The sequence below is a fragment of the Cydia fagiglandana genome, chromosome 25 (genome assembly GCF_963556715.1).
Source record: "Cydia fagiglandana chromosome 25, ilCydFagi1.1, whole genome shotgun sequence".
Classification (NCBI taxonomy): Eukaryota; Metazoa; Arthropoda; class Insecta; order Lepidoptera; family Tortricidae; genus Cydia; species Cydia fagiglandana.
The window spans coordinates 10,360,187-10,386,541 of record NC_085956.1 but is presented as its reverse complement, the minus strand read 5'-3'; the positions used below and the strand labels follow the sequence as shown (position 1 = coordinate 10,386,541).

Below are 26,355 nucleotides of genomic sequence, written 5' to 3'. Positions count from 1 at the left end.
AGACCGGGCCGTGTCCGGCGCGGAGCTACCGGTATACCGTTTTCTATGGAAAGCATCACGTGATCGCCTGTCATGTCATACAAAAGTAAGCTCCGGAAGCTCCGGCCCGGACACGGCCCGGTCTAACGTGAGTCATCCTTTACTCTACTTAAATAGTACATTTCGATGCTAGTGCGGAAGGTATGTCATTACTTCACGAGTACCGAGATATCTTGCCACGAGCCGCAGGCGAGTGGCAAGACTCGGGACGAGTGAAGAATGACATTTCCGCACGTGTATCGAACGACGTTTTTTAATACAGTTGCGAAAAAATAAGAAAAACATTGTTAATCGTACACTAAACAAAAGTGGTAACAGTGACAGCTCGGTTAAACGTCGTCTTTAAGTATATTATATCTATGGGCGTTTGGCAGCTATTCCGTTCCATTCAGTCAACTTATTAAGAACGGAATTTTCAATATTGAATATTAAAAACTAAACGTGTTATAATGATGAAGAGCTAAATAATTAAATATGAAATATGTAATATTTTTCGTATTCTTACATTAACGGTAGGTTTTTATGCTGATTACGACGTTTAAAGGAAACTAATATTAACACTCATCAATAAGTAGTCGTGAATTGGAACAAGTATAAATTTAAAAAAATTGGAAAAGTAAAAAGCACTAGTTCGAGATAACCAACTTTCCGCACGCTAAACAGCTACGTAAAGTAGCACTTTTTGAGCAACTGTATTAAAAATAATTTATTTTTAAGTAATGACATACCTTCCGGACTAGCATCGAAATGTACTAATTTCACACTATGCACGAAATGAAACACCAGATAATTATTAGAAAAACATAGATAGCAGTTATTTTTAACCACACTATTTAATATATCGGATAGAAGTACAAAAAGTAGGTGAGTTGACCGTGACGTCACTACACACGTTTTCGTATAAATTCCATATTAGCAAATCGTTTTGACAGTTCTAAAAACCGGGCAAGTGCGAGTCGGACTCGCGCACGAAGGGTTCCGTACCATAATTCAAAAAAAAAAAGCAAAAAGAAAACGGTCACCCATCCAAGTACTGACCCCTCCCGACGTTGCTTAACTTCGGTCAAAAATCACGTTTGTTGTATGGGAGCCCCACTTAAATCTTTATTTTATTCTGTTTTTAGTATTTGTTGTTATAGCGGCAACAGAAATACATCATCTGTGAAAATTTCAACTGTCTAGCTATCACGGTTCGTGAGATACAGCCTGGTAACAGACAGACGGACGGACGGACGGACGGACGGACAGCGAAGTCTTAGTAATAGGGTCCCGTCCCTTTGGGTACGGAACCCTAAAAAGAAGCTGATTTGACTAGTAGGAAAGTAGCCAATTACAACGTTTAACAGTACATTTCGATTATTTCGACCTTTAAACTTTCGACGTAGTTATACATACTAGGTAATGTGATTATTTTAGCACCTGGTGTCGTAATGTACTCGTAGGTAAACAATATTGTGGTTTCGGTGTTGGGCAAGGTAGTAAAAATTGTTCATTATGACACATTGTCCCCTCAAGGTCTGGTCAGACAACAAAACCACACTGTATTTTTTACACATTGTCCCCTCAAGGTCTGGTCAGACATGACAAAACCACTCTGTATTATTTATTAAAAAAAACATATTTTCAAGTTCTTAATTGCGTTATCCCGGCATTTTGCCACGGCTCATGGGAGCCTGGGGTCCGCTTGACAACTAATACCATGATTTGACGTAGGCACTAGGTTTTACGAAAGCGACTGCGATCTGACCTTCCAACCCAGATGGGAAACTAGTCCTTATTGGGATTAGTCCGGTTTCCTCAGGATGTTTTCCTGCACCGGAAAGCGACTGGTAAATATCAAATGATATTTCGTACATAAGTTCCGAAAAACTCATTGGTGCGAGCCGGGGTTTGAACTTGAACCCGCGACCTCCGGATTGAAAGTCGCACGTTCTTACCGCTAGGCCACCAGCGCTTCACAGCAACACATATTCAAGTTATGCACACGTATTTGTTATGGTACAGTCAGCAGCAGAAGTTGTTAAGCAGACGAGGTGTTCAAAATTACCTTGACACGTTCTTATTCTCGTAACAATACAGTCGCGTCGAGATCATTTTGAACACCTGGCCCGCTTAGCAACTTCTGCTGCTGACTGTACGCACAGGATGAATCAAAGCCAGTACAGGAATAGATGCAAATGCCAAATGATGTCATCGCATTGTCCACACAACTACTAAAAGTGACTTAAACGTCATTCTAGTTCCATGATCCTTATTCCAAACGAATAAAGTCCATTATTGTTATGTTGATGTTAGCATACTTAAAGTTAGTTATACGTCATTCTAGTTCTATGGACCTTATTCCAAACGAATAGAGTCGATTATTGTTCAGTTCAGTTGATGTTAGCATACTAAAAATGACTTGTAAGTCATTCTAGTTCCTATGAGCCTTATTCCAAACACATAGAGTCTATTATTGTTCAGTTAAGTTGATGTTAGTAAATATGTATACAAAATACTTAGCGTAAAATGGCGTAGGGTAATGAACTTGAATACAAAATTGTCATTTGGTTTGATAATTGACTCTAATTTTACTGTGATTAAAGTAATATGTCATTAGTTTTTTCGGACGGACCGAGATCATAAACGAAAAATTCTCGACGAATGGAGAATTCTCCTTATATTATACAGGCTGCTTCCTGTAACAGGAGCAATAAATTAAACTAAAGGCTGTACTCCTCAAAGGGTCCAACATTTGTTCAGCAACTTTTAAAAATTACGAATCCTTTAGACTTCCTTTTTTTCATACAAAATAAATATTGCCTTCAATGTACGCTGAAATCAGTGTGTTTGGCGTTACTTGTCACGCTTTTAACTGCTTTTAACATAACAAAATTTGCAATACATTGCGTCTTAAAATAAACTTTAAAGTGTAATAAAAATCAAACCATGGGTTATTTTCAAAAGTTGCTGAACAAATGTTGGTCAGTTTGAGGTGTACAGCCTACAGTTTAATTTATTGCTCCTGTTACAGAAAACACACTGTATATTGCGATTTCGGGGTTGGTCCCATAGTAAAAGTTGCTCAGTATAATCCCAAAACCTCCCTGGCAACGGGAATGCATTTAATTTTTGGCCACCGCGTATAATCAACCGCCAAAGTACGGTCAGACAAAAAAACACTCTGTATGAATCGATTGTTTTATAAAAGGTGTGACGTAACAAATCACATACAATTGCAACGAGTGCAGTTTAAATTAAACGTAATTGCGTTCCTGGAATATATTGCCGCCTATTGGCTATGAGCATGACAGCGGCGCCTGTCTGGCGGGTATAGGGTTGCCATGTGGAAGAATTAAATGTCCTGATAAAAATCCTGACATCACCCCAAAAATCCAGTCATTTCTTGTAACAGAGATTTGGTGTAGCTAGAACGACGCCCCGGCGGCGCGCTGCGCTCTGCGGTGTACTGTATCGTGGATCTACCTTTCCGTTTCCCTCCGCCCGACCCCGTAGCCCCCTCCCCGCGCTTTTTTATGAGATCATTCCTAAAAATCCTGACACTTGCCAAGTCCGGCCGCAATCCGGACAAAGGGTTAAAAATCCTGACATGTTCGGACAAAATAAATCAAGACGCATGACAACCCTAGGCAACTGTGAATACTATTCAAACAAAAACGTCACTTTTGGCACTGACACGTCTAATCCATATCGTTTCTGTTCGAATATCTTTTAAAGTTCGAACCGGGCAGTTAGTTGTGGTAATGAACTGTAGTCTTACCTTGTATACAGGGTGATTCAGGAGACGTGAGCTGGACTAACACTGCGCATTTCGTAAATTATAAGCAACTGTTTCGTATCAGTATTAGTGAGATTAACGTTAATTTTCTAGTCATGTTGAAAAAAAAAGTTATTGATTTATTTACGACATGCATGGTCGCCCTAAAATTAGAATACTAAACTACCGATACTCTGTGTCAAATTTAATGTCATCACTGTCATCACGGTCTGGTTACTTTTGAAAACTCGTATCTCACTCAAGTTTGACAGTTATTTTCTTCGTAATCATAACGCTGTAATTTCGGTTAAAGAGTTTTTATGTTCAGTGATTAGGTCTTGTAGGGTGACCATGATTGTAGAGAATTAAACTAGCCCTCACTAAAAAGTTAAAAAATAGGAAAAACTGTGGTTGTTTCGCCTAAATACGACGGTGATCGATCAATTATCAGTTACTGAGTGTGCAAGATTAGTCCTGCTCACGTCTCATGAATCACCCTGTATAAAGGCACAGAATAAATAATAGTACTAAGTACAGAAGATTCACTCTCTAACAAGACGCGTACTGTTACGATCAGCACAGATATGGCCGCTAGGTGGCGACAGCGCCACGCGCGGCTTATGGCAAACCCCAAAATTGGGGCCGAACGGATGTATTTTTAGCTACCTAGCTAATTATGAGGAAATTGGTATGTTTTAAAATATGTATTATTTGACCAAAAAAAAAATGTATGCAGGAAAAAAAAATCGTGTCCTAGAACAGAAAAGTACAACTTTGATCCCTCCTAGCAGGGAAGAAAAGTGCCACTTTGATCCCTCCTAACGGGGAAGAAAAAGCCCTTTTTAGTGTTTCGTACATACAAAACTTTGTTCACGGAACACTTATTTGAATAGGTGATGTGAAACGGTACATTGTCTGCTTCTAAAATAAGCCGAGGATCGCATTACATAACACGTTGTTAATAATAATCTTACGCTTATAAATAGCAAGTACAAGTGCACAGATTATATGACTCATGTATTATCTTACTGCAAACATCATGCACAAAGGATCCCGCAGCAAACATAGGGAAAAAGAGGTTTCAGTTAAATCTCACGAAATTTTAGTATGATGTTAATTTGGCTCTCCTGATTATTTTTTTGTATGGGCACAACTCTCTCAGAAGTATACTTTCAGATATAATCAATGTAATTGTTTGATACAAAATATGTGTACCATTTTTACGTAATTCCTCCTCCTGACAGTTGTTGGCTGCACTTTATAACGTCAATAACTGTCAGTGCGTGTCATAACAATATATCGATTTTAGAAAACATGTCGTGTAAATAGAAAATTATATTATTGATTATTTCTGAAAGTATACTTTTGAGAGAGTTGTGCCCATATAAAAAAATAATCAGGAGAGCCAAATTAACATCATACTAAAATTTTGTGAGATTTAACTGAAACCACTATTTCCCTATGTTTGCTGCGGGGTCCTTATATCTGTACCAGTCTATAAAACATCTAAATTGCCATGTAATACGCATTTCTAATATTTTTCACATACTTAATTATGTATGTACAGTAAAGCTGTATAGTTAAGTGAAGCCAAAAACAAATTTCTCTATGCAGGAGAGGGGGATGGGGGGGGGGGGGTCACTTAAATCAGCAGCTTACTGTACTTACATGTATACTTATCACAATATTTCCGGTAATCGGGAATATAAACTACTAAACATGTATAGATGAACTTTTATTGACCCACAAAAAAAAACATAATAATAGCAGTACCTTCAGATCCACAGCGCAGGCTTCGTCACTATACAGATAGCTCATCCACCTCAGGTTTCGTCAAAATAAAATGTATACTTTCACATATGTCATCCGCAACACGCATCGTCAAATTTAAAAGAAAATTGGTACACAACACAATAACAAGCCATAAACCTATATCCTAATCCGGTAAGTACCCGGCACAAACGTCCCCAAAATACCAGCGGCGTTCCCGCGCTGAATAGCCAACGAAACATGTTAATGAAGACAACCTCGACTCTTATTTGTAACATGATAACCTTTTATCACATTGTTATAATTACAAGCGTATATTTAAATTGCAATGTTTGTAGGTATACAGGGTGTAATTTGTAACATGATAACCTTTTATCACAGTGTTATAATTACAAGCTTATATTTAAATTGCAATGTTTGTAGGTATACAGGGTGTCCCAGAATTCAACGTCAAGCCGTAAACGGATGATAGACCAAGTCATAACAGTTATCATAAAAATTCACTAAAAAATCCACATCCTGTAATGGTTCTTTAACTCTTGTTACTACAAATTCCATAATTTATTCTAATTTTTTTATCATTGTGTAATCTTGAATAATTACAGGGTGTGGATTTTTTAGTGAATTTTTAAAGTGACCATAATTTTTAAAGAACATGAGTTGGATTTTTTTTTGTATATTTATGATAACTGTTATGACTTGGTCTATCATCCGTTTACGGCTTGACGTCGAATTCTGGTACACCCTGTAGATATATAGCCCTGCTTTGTCTGTCAGCGAGCTCCGTTCGGAGAAGGGCCTGAACCTTAGAGGATATAACCAACGGAGACGCCATGTCTATAATTTTCTGTATAAAATAATCTGCCGTTTTTTGCGGGGGAGCGGCACAGCAAATGTATAAGTAAAGTAAACATAGCCCTGTCAGATAAACGTCAGTCCATACATGTGGTTGACATGCGGTTGACCACAGGCCGCCTATTTTCGACAGAGGGGAACGCCTGTTAATGACCACTCCGTTGGTTATATTCTCTAAGGCCTGAACTCACTGTACTGCTATGTAACATATGTAACATGTATGTCTGTCTGTCTGTTCCAGCATGGCACATGCGCATGACGAGGATTACGAAGACAGGTACTACTCGTCGGGCCGTGACAGCGATGACAGCCCCATCTTGTATAACAGGTAAACATAGGTACACACACACACACACTCACACACGCACATTAGAGAAAGAGGTTTGTAAGTCGGTATTGAACATCTGAGTCCGACAGTACATACATATATACGAAGTATCATTTACATACATACATATAATCACGCATATTTCCCGGAGGGGTAGGTAGAGACCACTGATTTCCACTTGCTATTACGATCCTGACATACCTCTTTCGTTTCCTTCACATTCATAGCATTCCTCATACACGCTCGCCGGTTTAGGGCCCCCCTACATCTGGCGTCTTTCGAGCGTCGGCGTCTACAATTCTATGGCCGACGCAGCGTCGACGCAACTGCGCAGCGACGTCATTTTCCATAGCGCTGGACCGACGCCGACAGACGCCGACGCTCGAAAGACGCCAGATGTGGGGGGGCCCTAAATATCAAATGATACTCTGATCAGATCGGGGAAATCCTGAAGAAAGGCCAGGTCAAGAGCACCCAAGGGCCCCCCACATCTGGCGTCTTTCGAGCGTCGGCTTCTGTCGGCGTCGGTCCAGCGCTATGGAAAATGACGTCGCTGCGCAGTTGCGTCGACGCTGCGTCGACGTTGCGTCGACGTCGGCCATAGAATTGTAGACGCCGACGCTCGAAAGACGCCAGATGTGGGGGGGCCCTTACTAGTCGCTTTTCGGTGAAGGAAAATATCGTGAGGAAACCGGACTAATCCCGATAAGGCCTAGTTTACCATCCGAGTTGAAAGGTCAGATGGTAGTCGCTTTCGTAAAAACTAGTGCCTAATGCCTACGCCAATTCTTAGGAGTAGTTGCCAAGCGGACCCCAAGCTCCCATGAGCCGTGGCAAAATGCCGGGACAAAGCGAGGAAGATGATGAGTACCTAATGAAAATAGGGCATTATTGAAGTAAAAAATCAAAGAGCTGGCGCAAGATAGGGAAAGCTGGAAGATACTCCACAGTATATCTCTCTCCATAAACCTAGTTTTTCATTGTGTCAATAAGATACAAAAAAATCATGGAGAATGAAAAACATTTAGAAGTGGAAAATAGTTATTTGTACAACAAGAGATCAAAGTTTGATATTTATTCGAGTGCTTATCTTGATTCCCGTGCAAGCGAAAGATTCTATAATGAGTGAGACAAAATGACTCAGTGAGCAAAATCGCATTTTGCTCACTGTTTTTAAGAAGCAAAGTACCCTTGTTCGAGCTGCTGAGGTGAAAACGTTTTTTCATTTTGTATGGACGATCACGTGCTATACTTCCTTATTAAGTGGTAATGACCGCGCAGGTACGCAACCCGCGTGGCGCGCTCTCCGTCGCCGGAGCCGCGCACGCGCAGGTCGACGGTCACCACCCTGGCCAAGTTCTTCCTGTTCTGCACGGCCATGATCATGTTCTGTGTGCTTCTTTACATACCCGTCTATAATAAGGCCAACGATCAAATGTTTAAAGGTCAGTATTTAAATAAATCCTCCTCCCTCCTCCTTGCTTCGTTCTCCTCAGTGCTGAGGGTCGTGACCTCCTCGTTCTCCTCAGAGCTGAGGGTCGTGACCTCCTAGTGGAGCACATGATTACGGATCGCAGATTTCCAGCCTATCCGATCCCTTGCGAATTCACTAGATGGCAGCACCGGGACGAGGGGTCTTTTTGACAGCTGCTGTTAAAATCCACCAATAAAAGCATGGTTAAACAAGATTGGTGGATTATGACAGCTAGACCTCTCACCACGGTGCTGTCATCTAGTGAAAAACTCGATCGCAGAAACCCTCATTAGGACAAAGCTAACGCGAAGTCTAGATTAAGCAAAAGTCATAGGATTCAGTAATGTATGGATAAATTACTTACTGCCGTGGCGCAGCGACCCGAAGTGGATCTTGGCCACTGACACTAAGGTACGCCATGCTTCTCTGTCTAGCGCCGTTTCTGTCCAATCGACGGCACCGAACTCGTTCAGATCTTTCACAACCTCATCGCTCCAGCGATACCTAGGACGCCCAACCGGTCGTCGACCATCCGGACGGCCCGAGTACGCTCTCCACACCGCTCGATCTTCACCCATACGGACCACGTGCCCGAGCCATCGGAGTCTTGAGGCTTTTGGTTCTCCTACTCTGTTGGGCTATGGATAAATTAAGTATACTTTATCTTTACAATGCTATAAATACTATTTTGGGCGCTATTTCAGGTGCTGCTGTCGCGGGCTGGTCCATGAATACAAACCGCGACACTAAAATATACGTTCAGCCGAACAACGTGACCACCATACACGAACCCAAACACATCTGCCCCCCATACAACATAGACAAAAAGAACAACTTATTCCTTCTCATCATAGTATGCTCCTCAACCACACACTTCGACAGAAGAGTAGCCATAAGAGAAACGTGGGGGCATTACAAAACATATTTACAATTATCTAAAATTTATAACGAGATTAGGGAAAAGTATAAAGATTATAATTATACTTACGATTTGTATCCAGTAGATAGTCATATTAATAGTAGTCAGAAAACTAAAAGGGATATCAGCAGCTTTAAAAATTTGCTGCCTGAGTTAGCTAAGGCCCTTAAAAATAATCTTAACGATAAAGTTGAAGTGAAAACAGAAGTACCTGAGGAAAAGAGATTCGAAGATGATGTTATGCTACCTGAATTTGATATGAATAAAGAATTAGGTGATGATAACGATTATAAATACGATTACGAGAGCAACGTTATGAAAATACCTCCAAAAGGTTACGAAGATAATACTAATTTAGATAAAGTTCTTAATATGTTATGGGAAGATAAAACAATTCTTAAAGAAGATGATGTTAAAGTTAAAGAAGACTTTAAAATAGAGGGAGAACCAGATTTCAAACTCTTGTTCCTGCTTGGTTTGCCGAGTAATGAGAATGATACAGAAGTACAGAATAAGATAGAAGAAGAAGTGGAGAAGTATGGAGATGTTTTGCAGGAGGGCTTCATTGATTCTTATAACAATCTTACTTTGAAATCTATTATGATGTTGAAGTGGGTTACGAATAAGTGCAACGAAAGTGGTGAGTATATAACCTAATCTCTATTTTATATCTCAGATACTAAATTTATCGATTGGTCAATTTACCAACTAATTATACTGCAAATAGTGAATAGAATCAGGCGTTACTTTGCGGAAATCCATATTAATTAAAACCAAAATATTACTTCGCTAATCCGCGTAAAAGATAACATTATACTTACTTGCGTATTTTTTACATGCAATTAATGTTCCCACCCTCCCACCGTAAAAATAAATACGCAAATAAATATAACAAACCACCACCAAAAGAATAATACTCGACACGTGTTTCGCCTCTCTACGAGGCATCCTCAGGAGTTGTTGACGGTCTGACGCCCGGCAACGGAACGGAATGACCTCTCCAGAATGTGTTCTGATGTTGCGTCATCGCCGTTATTACGATTTTTTCCATCTCACTCACACTTGCACAGTAGGGGGAGTGGTCAAGGTATAAATATGGCCGACCATTCTGGACAGGTCTATCCGTTGCCGGGTGTCAGACCGTCAACAACTCCTTAGGATGCCTCGTAGAGAGGCGAAACACGTGTCGAGTATTATTCTTTTGGTGTTGGTTTGTTATATTTATTTTTGCGGTGGGAACATTAATTGCATGTAAAAAATACGCAAGTAAGTATAACGGGTTAGCACTGATTGACTAGCACGTTATCTTTTACGCGGATTAGCAAAGTATAATATGGTACTGTCGAACTGATCTGATAATGGAGCCGGAAGATATGAACTGGAACTTCATGATGGAACATCATATCATAGCTGTGTTTGGATTTGTTAGAAAAGTCTTGTAATGAACTTTGACCACGATTAGGTTTCAAGGTCTGATAATGAAGCCGGAAGATAGGCACTGGCATTCCATGATGGAATATCGTATCATAGCCTCTAGCCGCCCAGAGACCTATAAAAAGGCCCCCTGTTCCATTCTAATTTGAACTTTGTGTTGACTAAATCAAAGTTTCATTTTGCTTGTCAAGGTTTGACGTATGGGCGGCTAGAGGATAGTCGTGTTTGCACTTGTGAAAAAGGTCACGTAATGGACTTTGAACACGATCAAGCGTGTTTTTCTAGTGCTTATTAAACAATTTTTTTTCGTGGTAATAATTAATTAATATAATTTCCCAGTCCGCTACATCCTAAAGACAGACGACGACATGTACATAAACGTGCCGGCGCTGGTAACAAACCTGCGGAACCGTTCAAAAGACCACGACCTCAAGCACCCGAACAGCAAGGAGTACCTGCTTATCGGGGACCTCATATGTGGCGCTAGGCCGGTCGCTGATAAGCACAATAAGTGGTAAGTTTATATGTTAGGTATCATCATCATTGGCCACAGCATCTTTGCAGATGATAGTTGCAGCGACTAAAGAAGGTATTCTGAGAAGGTAGTCTACAGCCTACATCGACTGCGATGACTGTATAGACCACAGAGAAAACATCCTCCAGACTGAGCATAGTACATAGCGCTACCCCCTCTGCCACGCATACGGTAATTTTACTCCATGTTCGAGTCGAAAGTGTCTTTGTGTGACGTCCGTGTCTTTGAACGGGCCAATCACGGCACGGGACTTCGCTCACCTCGTCCCGCGCACCCCGCATTTTTGGCATCATCGGTTGCATGAAATAATTGCTCTAAACTCGGTCTAGAGGATTCCTAGTCTCAGGTTACTAATCTCAACGCGAGTATTAAACTTTTTAAAAAGAGCATGACAATGACACTAATGACCTGACTCCTCGCACAGCACATTACTTATTTGTAGAGTTTCCCCAAATTATAATACCGTATAAAAGGACAAAAGTAACATAGCCGAGATAGACCATAAATTGATTCATTCGTTTTTCTATTTTTTTAGGGCAAAAAGAATTCGACTTAGATTACTACAAGTACAAACGTTTGTTACTTGCTGTTTCAGTTAAAATCTTTTAATCTTGATATCCAGACAATTAAGCCTATTACAACCATATGAATCCTTTACAGCGAAATAGTCGTTGCATTTTCCTTTAACTGTACCCAAATAGTCTTATTTACTGTAATTATTAATTAATATATTAATATATTATAAATATGATTTAATCAATCCAGTTTCAATTAGCGGAAATTCATATCAGCTAACACAACAATATTGTTTGCGTTAAATATAAATTGCATTAACATTTTTTATCGGAGTTGCAAATTAATGGCGTAGGTATGAATTAAATTATCTGTTTAGACGACAACGGTTTCACTCACTTGAATTTTTAGTCGCTATTTGTTTAATTTCAATTAAATTATCGGCGAAAAGTTGGTTGCCAACTGAAATCGTATATAAAAAAATGTATCTTCGTGCTTAACCTTTTAACCGCCGTAGTCTGATATATAAGATATACAAAATCGGTCTCATATCGCCGCCAGTCTGATAAATAAGACTAATCTTCGTGTATTTCGCACCGCCAGCGCCACGAGCACGCTCGATGAAAAATTCTATGGCGGTTAAAAAGTTAACATCCCTACTAAGACAGCCAGAATTTAATAATGGCAACATTTGCAGGTACAGTCCCCGCTACATGTACTCCGGACGAGTGTACCCTCGCTACCTGTCCGGGACCGGGTACGCGTTGTCCGCGCCCACCGCCTCCGCTCTATACCGCGCCGCCTTACATCAGACCTACTTCCATCTAGAAGACATTTACATCACTGGTGAGTGCTGTGAACAATAAGTTTTTGGCAAAAATTTCATTTTTGGTACAAGCTTTTATCGCTGACTGTACTTTTTTACGACAACTAATACTCATCGAGACAATTCTAAAAACCCCTAACACAATTAGGTTGCGTTCTCATCACAGAGTTCCAATGGCCACCTCCTGTCTCCATCATCAGATCAGCTCGATGGTACCATAATATTGCATTGTTATCCGATTTATAAATGCATGCAAAATTTCAGCTCAATCGGAAACCGGGAAGTGGATCAAATTTAACTTGCAAGATTTGATTACGGAACGACAGACAACGGGACAGGTGAAACTAAATAAAAGCTTGTAAAAATGGGCTAAATATGGATCCCTGGGCCACTCCTAGTTTAATAACAGCGGATTTCGACCGAGTTTTATTGATCATTACAATTTGTGTTTTTTACTAACGTTGCTAGAAATTAGGTTAATAACAGTTTCAGGTAACCCGTTATATTTAAGCATTAATTTTAAAATGAGGTGCTTAAAGCATTCAAACGCTTTTGACCGGTCACCAACGATTCATAGATACATTCTACATTAGATTAGATATATTTATTTCTTAAAGATAAAACAAAGTCAACTTAAGATTAACATTAAAAACAGAAAAGAAACGCGGCTCTATATTTATTAAAGTATTTGCGATTAAGTCCCGTTTGTAGATCAATTTATAATTAATACTGATTGATTTCAGGCTTTATTTGAAATAGTTTATTTAATTTTCGATGCTTGAGTTTATCGATATCGGAACTCCCTATCTCTCGTTTAATTTAGCCTCTAAAAATCTGATATCTATTTAAATTGTTGCAAATATATCGACGGTGGAAATTTCAAATGTCGTAAGGGCCATACGATAACATGTCCCTTACGACATTAGAAATTTTCACCATCGTTATAAAGTTCCTGAGTGTGATCTGTTTGCTGGCAGGTGGAACATAATGCGTGATGAATGCCTGAGGTTTTGTGAGATGATTGATGACCGGCCTTCGACAGTTTGAAATGTAGGTACTTATAATTGTAGAACTATACAGGGTGCTTCCTATAACAAGATCAATAAATTAAACTAAAGACTGTACTCCTCAAACTGACCAACATTTGTTCAGCAACTTTTAAAAATTATGAATCCTTTAGGCTTCCTCTTTTTCAAACAAAATAAATATTGCCTTCAATGTACGCTGACATCAGTGTGTTTGACGCTGCGTATCACGCTTTTAACATAACAAAATTTGCAATACATTGCGTCTTAGAATGAACTTTAAAGTGTAATAAAAATCAAAACATGAGTTATTTTCAAAAGTTGCTGAACAAATGTTGGTCAGTTTGCGGAGTACAGCCTACAATTTAATTTATTGCTCATGTTACAGAAAACACACTGTATATGTATGTTTGTATCGCAATGTTTTTGTTATATTGTTTTTTACACATTTACTTGTAGTTCCGCAGTGACTTGGTGTATACTGTTATACGGTGTAACTTATTTAAATAATAAAATAAAATAATTATACGTGTTGAAGGCATGTGCGCGCTCCGCGCGACCCCGGTGATCCAGCCGCGCGACGACGCCATGTTCTCGTACCAGCTGCTGGGCGGCGGCGCGCGCGCAGCCTGCGCCGCGCATGCGCGCGTCACCGCGCACCACGTGCCGCCGCGCGCGCTGCACGACATACTGCGGCGGCTGCTGCAGCCCGGCAAGGTTGATCAGTGAGTGACGATTTAACATTTTCATTAAAAAAATAAGTACTTGCTATAACGCGTATTGCGTCCTGTTGGTCGTCCTAAATACCGTTGGGCAGATAGAGTGGAGGCAGATCTCCGTGAGCTTGGCGTCGGCGAAAGCTGGCGGGATACCGCTCTGGATCGATCAAAGTGGCGTGCTCTTGTGTTGGAGGCCAAGACTCATTTTGGGTCACCGCGCTAACCAAGTAAGTACTTGCTATAACTGTTCCAAATTTTAGGTACCTACATCAAACGGTCTTTGAGAAAAACGCATTTAACCGTTTTTCAAGACCGAAGTGATCCCATAAGAGCTCCGGTGTCAGTTTTGTGCGGAGCTCTAAAAAATATCATCAAATCATCATCTTCCTCACGTCACCCCGGATTTTTGCCACGGTTCATGGGAGCCTGGGGTCCGCTTGGCGACTAATCCCGAGAATTGGCTTAGGCACTAGTTTTTAGCGATTGTCATATGACCTTCCAACCCAGAGGGGAAACTAGGCCTTGTTGGGATTAGTTCGGTTTCCTCACGCTGTTTTCCTTCACCGAAAAGCGATCGGTAAATATCAAATGATATTTCGTACTTATAAGTTCCAAAAAACTCATTGGTACGAGCCGTGGTTTGAACCCGCGACCTCCGGATTGAAAGTCGCACGCTCTTACCGCTAAGCCACCAGCGCTCCTTATTAAAAAAAAAGATTGATACTTAATTATCATATAATTTTCCCTGAACATAGATTCAAATCGGTAACTCTTTTTATCATCGGTCTTCGTTTGATCCATACTAAATCAAACTGTATAATTAAAACACATAGTCTAAGGCCAGTTAACCCTTACACTTTCTTGTAAGTAGTATACGAAAGTAAGACTCAAAAATAATTGTTTCAGGTGTGAACGCTTAAGACTAACGCAGGTAAGGAGGGACCGGATGCGACCGAAAACGCGCCCTAAGGGCAAGAGACTAACCAAAATACCCCCTAGGTTATAAGGACTAACCATTTTGGGGACGTCACTACGGTGGCGGGGCGTCCGGATATCGACTACTGAGGGTCTAGGAAAATCGAAACGCTATCTGCCTCTCTATCGCTCTTGTATATGAAAACAGAGACAAACGACGGGCGGATCTTTATTTAAACTCGTAAGGCCCACCACAAAAAAAACCTATTTTTAATTTGGACTTTGTTGTATAAGAAAATTGGGACGAATGACGTTTGTTTGAAAAAGCAATGCAACAAAAGACATGTGACTTTATTTGGTTCATGAAAGGTTCTAATTATATTACAAAGAATATGTACATTGTCCCTTACGAGATTAATATTAAGACCGCCTTAAAGATAATACCGTGAAAATGAAATTGTGTTATCAGCATATTCGAGCGATAGAGCGGCATATAATGAAATTTAGATTTTCATTTTGCGCGGATCCTGGGGCCATCGACAATCGACCAATCATTGACAATCGGTCATCGACAAACGCCAAACGAATAGAAAAAAAATGTATCGGGATGACAGTGACTTCACGTGACTTTTCTATACATTATTTAAAATTAGGTGGGCATTTTCTATTAACGATTGTCACCTCGACTATCCCTTCAGATATTTTCTATAGTCGATAGTTAGACGCCCCGCCATAAAAAATACATTTTTCATTTTGTTCTATATAACTATTTCAAAAATGTGATAAAATCAGGAAGAAATAGTTTCATCAAAACGGCGTAAGGGACAAAATCGTAAAAACGGTGTTAAGAAATGAAAATGTTGCCTTAAATAAGTTAGGACTTACGATGTTTGTCCCTTAAAAATTAAAAGTGTTTTGTAGTGACTTCTAGTTTAAGGGAAAGATGGCCTTTTTGTAAAAAGATATGGTAAAGGTTTTCAATTTAATATTAAGTATATGTAATTGTGGTATTAGGATGTCGAGAGGCCAAAATATTGGTTTTGTTATAAATTATTTTCATTGGGCATTTTATGTTTATAAATTATTTTTTAAATAGAGTTGAACTATAAAGTACAATTACCAATAACCACTATTGCATGACATTTTATTAATTTTAATTTTATTTTATTATGATGTTTAAAAATAATGTGTTAAATAAAGTAAGGTTCAACGTTTTTCATATACCTAGGTCTTAGACCTTGGTTCAAACAGCTTTATTTCAATTCGTAGACCCTTAAAAACCTATAGGGTTTTATAGTTTTATTCCAAGCATAAGACTTAAAACATTGACCAAATGATATCAGAATTATATAATGTTGGTTTTCGTATGATAGCATATATTTTTTAAAATTAATAGAGCTTGAACTGACAGCTATGGTAAGATACTTTGGCAGCTATTTGCAACTAGTTGCCATTTCTGTCTACCCTACGAATCAAGTTTTGTCCATAAACTCCACTTTTATATTTGTTAGGTTTTTTTAATACACTGCATGTTACATATTTTCCCGATATTTCGTCTTCCTTTATGTTTTTGCGCAGAAGTGTGATCAGTAGTAATTTCGTTTGTACAGATTTACAGAATGATCTTTTAAGTAAACTGAAGTTATTGTATCCATAAAGAGTTTTTTCTTCAAAAAAAGTTACAAAACTCTAATCAAGTACATAATTACTTACTCAATGCTTCTAGATATTTTTTGTAATGTAAGAATCTCATGAACCCGAGTTTTTTACCCATTTCATTTGATTTATTATAGTAGATAGGTTCTCTAGTGTAGATAGGCAACTAAATGTCATTGACAAAAAACTTTTTTAACGCCTTTAAAGGCAGTCCTGGCCGCCGAGCTGAGATAAAAAGATGCGGATGCGAATATTTATTAATAACAGTTGGTACATGAAAAATAATTAAACTAATTCCTATTTGAATTCATAGTACATATATCATAATATAAGTCGCATTGTATTTTTGTCTGTTTTTAGTGTTGATCCAGTCTTTTTTTAGATAATAATTTCAGTTTAAAAAAAAAGTAAAAGGGTGTTTTTATAATAATAAAGTACACGTCCTTTGTTAAATTTAAAATGTAGATCTACTTAAAATAAGTCTATTCACAAAGTATACAATTTAACAAACATTTTTGTCTGCGTTTTATTATCGTCAAAAAATGCATGAAAAAAATGGTAAAAGGATATTTGGTTATTGATATTCCAATACAAATTTTGGATTTGACGCCTTTTCTACTAACGTTGGCTTGCCAGAGTTTATTTGTAAATTTCTCCCCGTAGGTATAAGATCAAACTCCGTCTTAAAATAATTATAAATCTTTATATAAAAAAGCGTACACGTATAAATGTGGCCAATAGAAATATAGGAGTGGAAGGGCTGTACATAAAAAGAGGAATGCATGTTTTGATATTCACTAGATAGAGTCAGACCAAGACAAGTCTGCAACGATTTTGATAACACACGCAGTTCAACGCAGTTATTTTAAACGTCAAACTTCTATGAAATTATGACGTATAACTAACACTTGCACTGCGTGTGCTATCAAAATCGATGCAGACTTTGGTCTGACTCTAGTAACATATTATTTACTTTTGCAAATATATATGAAAGCGGGCTCCGATAATCACTATACGTTAACTACCTTTTAATTAATAACTAATATTTACCTACTCGATTAGGTATAAAAAAATAAACATATTAACAAATAAAATAAATTAACGAAAAAGTGATAGAGATTTTTATACAGGGTTATTTTCGGACCATTAGCCATATTGTGCGAGGTGATTAGGTAGGTCATACTGAACAACTTTTTCTATGGGACTAACCCCGAAATCCCAAAAAAACTGGCCTTCCCATAGAAAACGTCGAAATCCACTCGACCAAAATGTATGAAACGGCCAAAAAATTTTTTGTGATTTCGGAGTTGGTCCCATAGAAAAAGTTGTTCAGTATAGCCTACCTAATCACCTCGCACAATATGGCTAATGGTCCAAAAATTACCCTGTATATAATGTATTTATTTCCAATAACAAAAATGAGGGATCCATAGATTGTGATCAGTTTAACAAAATGTTGACATAAATGATTTAACCGAGTTAGATTTTATGTAAATAATTAAATATTTCATTACATTTATTTCTGCATCATAAAGTCTCGTCATATCTATTTGCAATAGTGAAATAATATTTACTTATTTTTTTACTCTAATATGATCTGTTGTATAATACTGTTGTTTGATTAATTATGTGCACGCATGCTCATCTACACATTTTTTATTTACTTTTATTAAATATATTTTGTCATATCTTAATTATTTCTCCTCCTTTCAGATGAAAGAGCCCCAACATAAACTATACGTGTTGTACAAGTACATAAAAATGCTGGTTTCTCCCGATTGCTAGTGGCGTAGCTAAGTTACAACACAAAATTAAAAACCACAGTTTTCATCGATGGATTACGGATAAAATGTATCGGCAATTTACTTAAATACCTACCTTAAATAGTAATAAATGTAATAAAATAATTTTACATATCATGTGGCTCAAGTGAAATCGTAATGTTAAAAGTATTATAAAAGAACTGAGTAACGAACAAATATGTGACGTCCCATGGGTAAAGGTACCTTATGGCGGTTGGCCCTTACGCTATTATTATCGCCGCTCCAATATTATTGTGGCGCTATACGACGTAAGCTCCAGCCGCCATAAGGTACCTTTTACCGTGGAACGTCAAATATTATTATTAAATGCATAAACTCTTTGAGAGTTGAAGAGATGAGTCCCGATTTGCTAAATTAAAATGTATAAATTAAATGTAAAGTAAGCTAGCTACGCCATTTCTACAGGTTGGCTTGAAAATTATAATAAAAAATAAATAATATAAATTCAGCTCAATAGCATGTTTATTTATATTTGTTTATTTTATTCTCATTACTGCTATGGCTCAATTATTAGTAAAGAACATAAAAAAAAACCATAGTCATTTTATTGAGCTTTTATTTTTTATTGGCGTTTTTAAGTCACCTGTATAAATACCACTTTTAACCTCAACTCCCTTGCGGCAATCGGGGCTTATGTACAACAATTTAAATATTCGTTAGAAACAATGAAATTGTAAGATTTAAACAATATTTTAATATAAGTACTCAACAATAAACTTATCTACAAAGGTTGTAAGTGCCAAAGTGCCAATTGTCGTAAGAGACGTGATAATCTCGTGTGACTCGAATTTTTGCTCATATTTCATTTTTTTGTACTAAACATAGCATAAAAGTTCATGTAAGTTTACATTTATAGGTCTACCAATTGACATATGCGGTTGGTATAGTGGTAGTGCGATGATTTCTACCTTCTACAGGTACCTAACTTAGGTTTGGGACTAAGGGTAGTTTGAATATGTTAACATAATACAAATCAGTCATATATTCGGACCAAGCTAACTCCGCACGGCATTTGCTATGACAGTGTACTAATGTCATCATTAATGTCAAATTTCTATGACAATATGACGTTTATAATAACACTTCTCACTTTGTTCCGGACTCTACCCAGCCAAGCCTTCTACCGAATCCGAAAATTACTTCGTACCAACCTAGTTAAGCGGTGGACCTATAGATAGATAATTTTCTTTATTTTATTTACACATTAGATTACTATTTTTAGTACACAAAATCTATTAATCATTTATTTTATGTTGAGATTGTTTTTTAATCTAGTTTTTGTTGGAATCAATTTTTTTATACTTAATATTCCACTATCAGTATTCTGTGTTTGGATCCTTTTTACGAGTTTTACTTAAATTTATACATAGAATTGCTAAGTAGTCGTAGATATTAATGAAATTGATGAAATTGTGAACACATTAGAATGTAAGTAGGAATTAATTTGTTGGGACCCGCGCTCACACCCAGTTTTAAAAGAATTTGATCACTTATTTGCATACTATAACTAAACGACGTAAAGGACAATTACCAAACTATACGTTTGCGTTTTAAATTTCGAATCTTATGTTTATTATTTTAGCTCCAAATCCAACCACATCTCAAGCTAAAATAATAAGGTCAAAAGTGTGAAATTGACGATTACTTTCAAATGGAAAAGATTTCAAAAATTTCATATCTGATCATATATTTTTGATGATTATTAACAATGGTTCACATACTTACGCCGTTTGACTTAATATAATTTTATTCATACGTCAAATTATCTCCAAAATATTCGTTAGATATATTTGTACCTATTCTACAATGAGATTGCAAAAGATATTGACTAAACAATACTTCAGCATCGTGTGGCGCGGGTGTTAGATTTTTATCAAAGTGATGTTAGTGCCTTTTGATCCATGTATTTTGTTTACAAATCATTGTTTAATACCATTTATAAATATTAATCATCGTGCTATGTGATTTAACAAGTCTATTTATTTGTTTGCTTCTTACATATATGAGCATGCTATGTGTTTTGTGCAGGGGTCGGAAACCGGTATTTACTCTATACAAAACACCGGTATTATTTAGTTCTTTTTCGTGCTTTGGTTTATTATTTCACTTTTAATGGGACAATTTAATAATACAAACTCGTTACCTAAATACTTGATTCAGTCCTACGTAAAGAGCATAAAATAATTCAAAACATTGTGTTAATTCGGGGTTTTAAAAAAATACCGGTTCAGAGCCCTGGTTTTGTGGCTTTATTTTATTAACATAAATTATCGTAAAACACCCATGTGTAAATGATCTATAACTTGTTGTAGTCTCGAATTTTATTCTAGATTGAAATTTATCCGTACTTCGAATATACAACAAATATTTATTGACATGTCTGAAAAGACGTAAGGGACAATTACCTTTTTTATACGCCCAAATTTAATTGTCCTTTACATCGATTTTTACTGCATATTTTTTTTAAAAGAATACCGGTTCAGAGCCCTGGTTTTGTGGCTTTATTTTATTAACATAAATTATCGTAAAACACCCATGTGTAAATGATCTATAACTTGTTGTAGTCTCGAATTTTATTCTAGATTGAAATTTATCCGTACTTCGAATATACAACAAATATTTATTGACATGTCTGAAAAGACGTAAGGGACAATTACCTTTTTTATACGCCCAAATTTAATTGTCCTTTACATCGATTTTTACTGCATATTTTTTTTTGTTTGAATGTTTTTTGTATGTCGCATAGTATGTTGTTTTGATATTTTCTACTGGCCAAATTATAAGTGTTATCGTATCGTTATGAATATAGTTACTCAGAGCTTTATATCTAGCAGAATCTCTCGAATAAAACTAAGCCCAGTCTTTTCCAATCTAAAATATGCCGGTAACTAAATAGAACTACTTTAAAATTCCTGTCTCTTTCACTACTTAGTAACGTTTAGTGTGAGTGAAAGGGACATGAGGATGTACATCCTTCGGTCGACATTAAATATATCTTGACCTCTTTCACTAACATATTAGTTTAACGATAGTAATATAGCAATAGATATATATAATAACCAGCCAACTCATGTCTGTCCATTCTCTACTCTGAAGTTTTTAGGTCCTCCATTTTACCTACGGTTCAATTCAAAAAGGTTATACAGCCTAAGTAGTCAATAATATGTGACTTTGTGTAATATGTGATTTTCAATTTTCACCTTGGCCGTACTATTTTGTTATTTCCATTTTTCTTTGTATACTTATTCTGGATTTCTTTGTATACTTATACTGTGTTTATATACAATGTTTTTTGAAGTACCTAATCTAATTGAATTTTGTATAAATTTCTTTATCAAAAGATTGTTAATGTAGAAACGTGTGTGGTACCAAAAGAAAACCGATAAAAACAGTTTATGTACTGTAACAATTGTAGTTCAATCGTTTAGAAATTGACTGTCTATAATTCCCAGTTTTCCTAACATTCCTAAACTTAAATTACCTATTTATAATATTTATATTTTATGTATATATATAATATATATTTAAATTGTCAATCTTGATTAACTTTTAATCCGTACTCGAATAATATACATGGTTTTTAAAGTTCCAAATTGGTACAGAGAAACATTGTATTTTAAAAATTACTTCTTTAATAAACCGTTAAGTCCAGAAGTTAAGATGGAAAAAATGAATTCCTATTAAATTTTGTTCTTTTTTGTGGTGCAATATTCTGTAAATCATTATTATAAATAATTATATTTTAGGTGGATATATTATTTAAATAATCTCAATAAAATGTCTTCGATATATTAAAACATCCTCGTAATTAATAACAAAAAATAGTAGAAAAGCAAATATATAAACAAAAATACCTATTCACTATTCAGCTTACATTTGTAACAAATACACATAAAAATATATTGTTTAGTTTTATAGTTAAGTAAGAAGGAATGTTGTTTTTTGTGAAGATACTCTGGTCTAAAATAAAAAAGTAGGTACATAACCTCGTGCCTCAAGATGTACATTCAATTTCTATGAAATGTCAACATTGTCAACCTTCGTTAAAACAAATAAGTGAAGTATCTTTGGGGTCATCCATTAATTACATCACACGTTTAGGGGGAGGGAGGGGGGTCAAGAAAATGTGACATATTGTGACATGGGGGAGGGGGGAGACACAAACTTTGTGACGTCACTTTAACTTCATCAGTAACCGAGAATTTATTTAAATTATTTTATTCGCTGTACATTTAAATAACAAGTTTTTAAAACGATAAGTACCTAATCGTTTTTATTCGTTTGATTTTCTTTCCTAAGCAGTTTTGGGTTATAAAATTACTAATATTTGTATCGTCAAAAATATTTTGATAATATATTAATAATACTTAGGTACTTACTTAATTCGATTTGGCGATTTCGTAGAAAAAATGTGACGTCACCCCTCCCGGTTTGCCAAATGTGACCAAGTGTGACAAGGAGGGGGGGAGGGGTCAAAAAACCGAGAAATTCGTGTGACGTAATTAATGGATGACCCCTTTTCATTTGTCTCGTAAATTTTTCGAACAAACTAATTTCAACCCAATTGCTTATAAAACTAAGTTCGAAATTCCTTAGCTATAATTTTGTATGGTGGGCGGCATGAGGATAAGTCCAGAGAGTTTTGAGAAACGGATCTAAATGTGATTAACACTTAAACTCATTTTTTATAAATATGGAATACTTTATATATACTTACTTATCACCATATAGTTTTCTATTTAGTGATCATAAGTGTCAAATCTAGATTAATCCTTATTTACTATAGATATAAATTTTTATTTTTTTTTCATTTTATATTGTGACATTTTTTTACGATCTTATATGAATAGAGTTAAATCAAGAAAAATTTGCAGCGATTTTGATAGCCCACGCAGTTCAAGTGTCATTTTAAACGTCAAACTTCCATGAAATTATGACGTTTAATAACACTTGCACTGCGTGGGCTGTCAAAATCGCTGCAAACTTTTCTTAGTTTAACTCTAGCTATGCTTACTGATTAATCAGGTATTCGTATTTTAGAATCCCTATAAATTGAATTCTTAGCATTTTTGATTTTATATAGTTGCCACACTATTTTTTCTGATATATTTTATAATAGATATAAGCAAGTTTGTAAATAAATGGGGCATTATCTATGAAAAGGGACCTTATTGTCGATGACGCTTACGCCGCACAGCGTTGCGCAGCATTGTATTTATATCGGGGCATCGTTAATAATGGCGTAAGCGCCATTGACAATAAGGTCCCTTTTCATAGATAACGGCACAAATGAAGTTTGTAAAGAAATACATTTTGACAGTTTTACATATTCTGTTGCTCCAAACGTCGCCATGATTAGTGTATTAAATTGTAAAACTGTAAAAATGTCAAATAGAGTCTATGAGGAGGTTGTATAGATAGTTATCGACGAAAGCCATGTTACATTTAGAGATAAAATAAAAAAAAGGCAATGTCCCAGAGATTTGCTACATTTTGAACCTTAATAAGCCTATCTGAGCGTTTTTTTAATTTTTTGCCATTTTTATATATTGTGACCTTTTTTGCCACTTTTGTGTTATTTCTACTCAAAATCACTAACCCTTTCGATCCTAATGGGATAAAAAATGTCGCAGAGTTTTTTTCCTTTTGTGTTACCATTTCCCCATATACTTTGTATGGCGGTAACAAAAAGGAAAGTTAGAAAAAGGTATGGAATTTATAGGACACTTTTTCTCTCCTATGAGGATGAAAAGGGATCGCGCTCCTGAGTAGAAATAACACAGAAGTGGCAGAAAAGGTCACAATATACTTATAAAAATGGTAAAAAATAATAGAAACGCTCATCTTCGTGATTTTTTTTCGTATTAATTTAAGCAGTTTTAGATTTTTTGTAAACAATTTTTATGATTAATAATAATGATTACTAGAGTTAGACCAAAGAAAAATCAGCAACGATTTTGACAGCACACGTAGTGCAAGTGTTGTTACTACTTACGTCATAATTTCATAGAAGTTTGACGTTTTAAATAACACTTGCACTGCGTGTGTTATCAAAATCGTTGCAGACTTTTCTTGGTGTAACTCTAATATTCATACATATCCCAATTGTTTTTGATTACATATTCGTAATTCCATGTAATCCATGATAACAATATCATAAAAAATGAGTATAGCTAAGCTTTTCATTAAGCCGTCGAACGTCCATCATACAACAAATTGATGCAAAGCAATTTGACCCATATTGATATGTAGTAACACGTCTGATATAGTCAATCCATGAAAAGTCTGCAGCGGATTTGATAGCCCACGCAGGGTAAGTATTATTTTAAACGTCAAACTTCTATGAAATTATGACGTAAATGACACTTGCACTGCGTGGGCTATCAAATCCGCTGCAAACTGTCCTTGGTTCGACTCTGAGTTGCTACGATCCAAATTGATTTAGTATCACACGTGTGATTAGGGCGCTCCACGGGTCAAAACGCTAGGATTTGATATTCATTTGATATGGATTTTTGAAGGTTCAAAATGTGCTACCTCAGCGCCTGATAATAGTTATTTTTCATACTTGTAAAGTGTTGCAAAAAGTCATTTTATGATTAGCTTTGCCTTTAAAGAGTCCCTAACGCATAGTGTTCCGAATGTGATGACTTTTGTAATAAATGAAACGAATCAATTCTGTTTTTTTATTTACCTCTGTAATAAATCCTAACAAAATAAGAAATTGTTTTACAAAATAGCATGCTGTATATATCTCAAAAAAAAGTAATAATTTTTTATTTTTTATTTTAAGTATTCATCTGTACAATAAATCAAAGTAAATATTTAATAAAAGGGAGACAAATATAAACATCGACATTTAATAATTAAACGAAAGAAAATAAATTAATACTGTATACACAAAGATTTAGGCATTTATTTTTTCATAAATTCAGAAAATATTTAAGAATTTAAATGGTCACTTAATTAATTTCCGTTCTAATAATTAATCCACCAGATTTTTTCATTGGCACCAGATGTTTTGTCAGGAAAATGAGATATTCTGGATAATATACGGGTGCCAAATTTTTTTTATACAGGTGCAGAATTTTTGGAAAATAAGTCCGTTCTTGTGTGAGGCATCTAGAACCCGTCTAAGCTAACTTTGCATCGACTTAAACAAATATTTTTTTAATCATTTTAAAATAAATAGGTTAGAAGTTTTAAGTGTTGTATCGGCTTAACCCTTCTTTGCATGGTGATGGAAATTTCCATCATAACATTGTCCTATGAAATAAAGGTGCATTCTGAGGTTATTGATATGTATTTTAAACACTGTCAACTTTCAACACTAATCCATATTCTGATTTTTGACATAAATTTACGCAGTATTTTAATTTATAAAAAATACATTTGTTTAAAGACGAAATTTCGGAAAACTTGGAAAAATCTGGATGTCGATGATTTTTAGTATGTGATTTTGGGCAGATTTTTCAGGGTTTGTAATTATTTTATATTTACAAACTATATCATAGGAATATCACAAATAACTTACCTTTCTGATGGCAGTAATTTTTTTCTGATAACCCTTAGGTACTAATAGTTATATATTTACAAAAATATGATTTAGCCTATGCAACTTTTGACACTGATTTCGCAGTGAAAATCGATGATGTAATTTTTTTTACTATTTTTCCCATAATCAGTAAACAATTACGTGACACATATATTAATTACGGGCAAAAATAAAAATTCATGCAAAGAAGGGTTAAATAATAGAACAACGAG

The 26,355-nt window shown here is 36.1% G+C and overlaps 1 protein-coding gene across 2 annotated transcripts in view; it reads left to right on the top strand.

Moving 5' to 3' along the window:
• The window catches only part of LOC134677017 (lactosylceramide 1,3-N-acetyl-beta-D-glucosaminyltransferase-like), a 49,717-nt gene extending 24,453 nt beyond the window's left edge, over positions 1-25,264 (top strand). The window contains exons 2-9 of one of the 2 annotated variants that reach the window (XM_063535431.1): positions 6,663-6,749; positions 8,031-8,194; positions 8,928-9,782; positions 10,916-11,090; positions 12,322-12,470; positions 14,014-14,200; positions 15,101-15,125; positions 18,479-25,264. In XM_063535431.1, coding sequence (XP_063391501.1) covers positions 6,664-6,749; positions 8,031-8,194; positions 8,928-9,782; positions 10,916-11,090; positions 12,322-12,470; positions 14,014-14,200; positions 15,101-15,125; positions 18,479-18,550 — 1,713 coding nt within the window. In that variant the 5' untranslated portion in view covers position 6,663 and the 3' untranslated portion in view covers positions 18,551-25,264. Of the gene's footprint in view, positions 1-6,662; positions 6,750-8,030; positions 8,195-8,927; positions 9,783-10,915; positions 11,091-12,321; positions 12,471-14,013; positions 14,201-15,100 lie in introns of both variants that reach the window. The other variant, XM_063535430.1, reaches the window with a different exon arrangement.
• Positions 25,265-26,355: the final 1,091 nt, after the last annotated feature.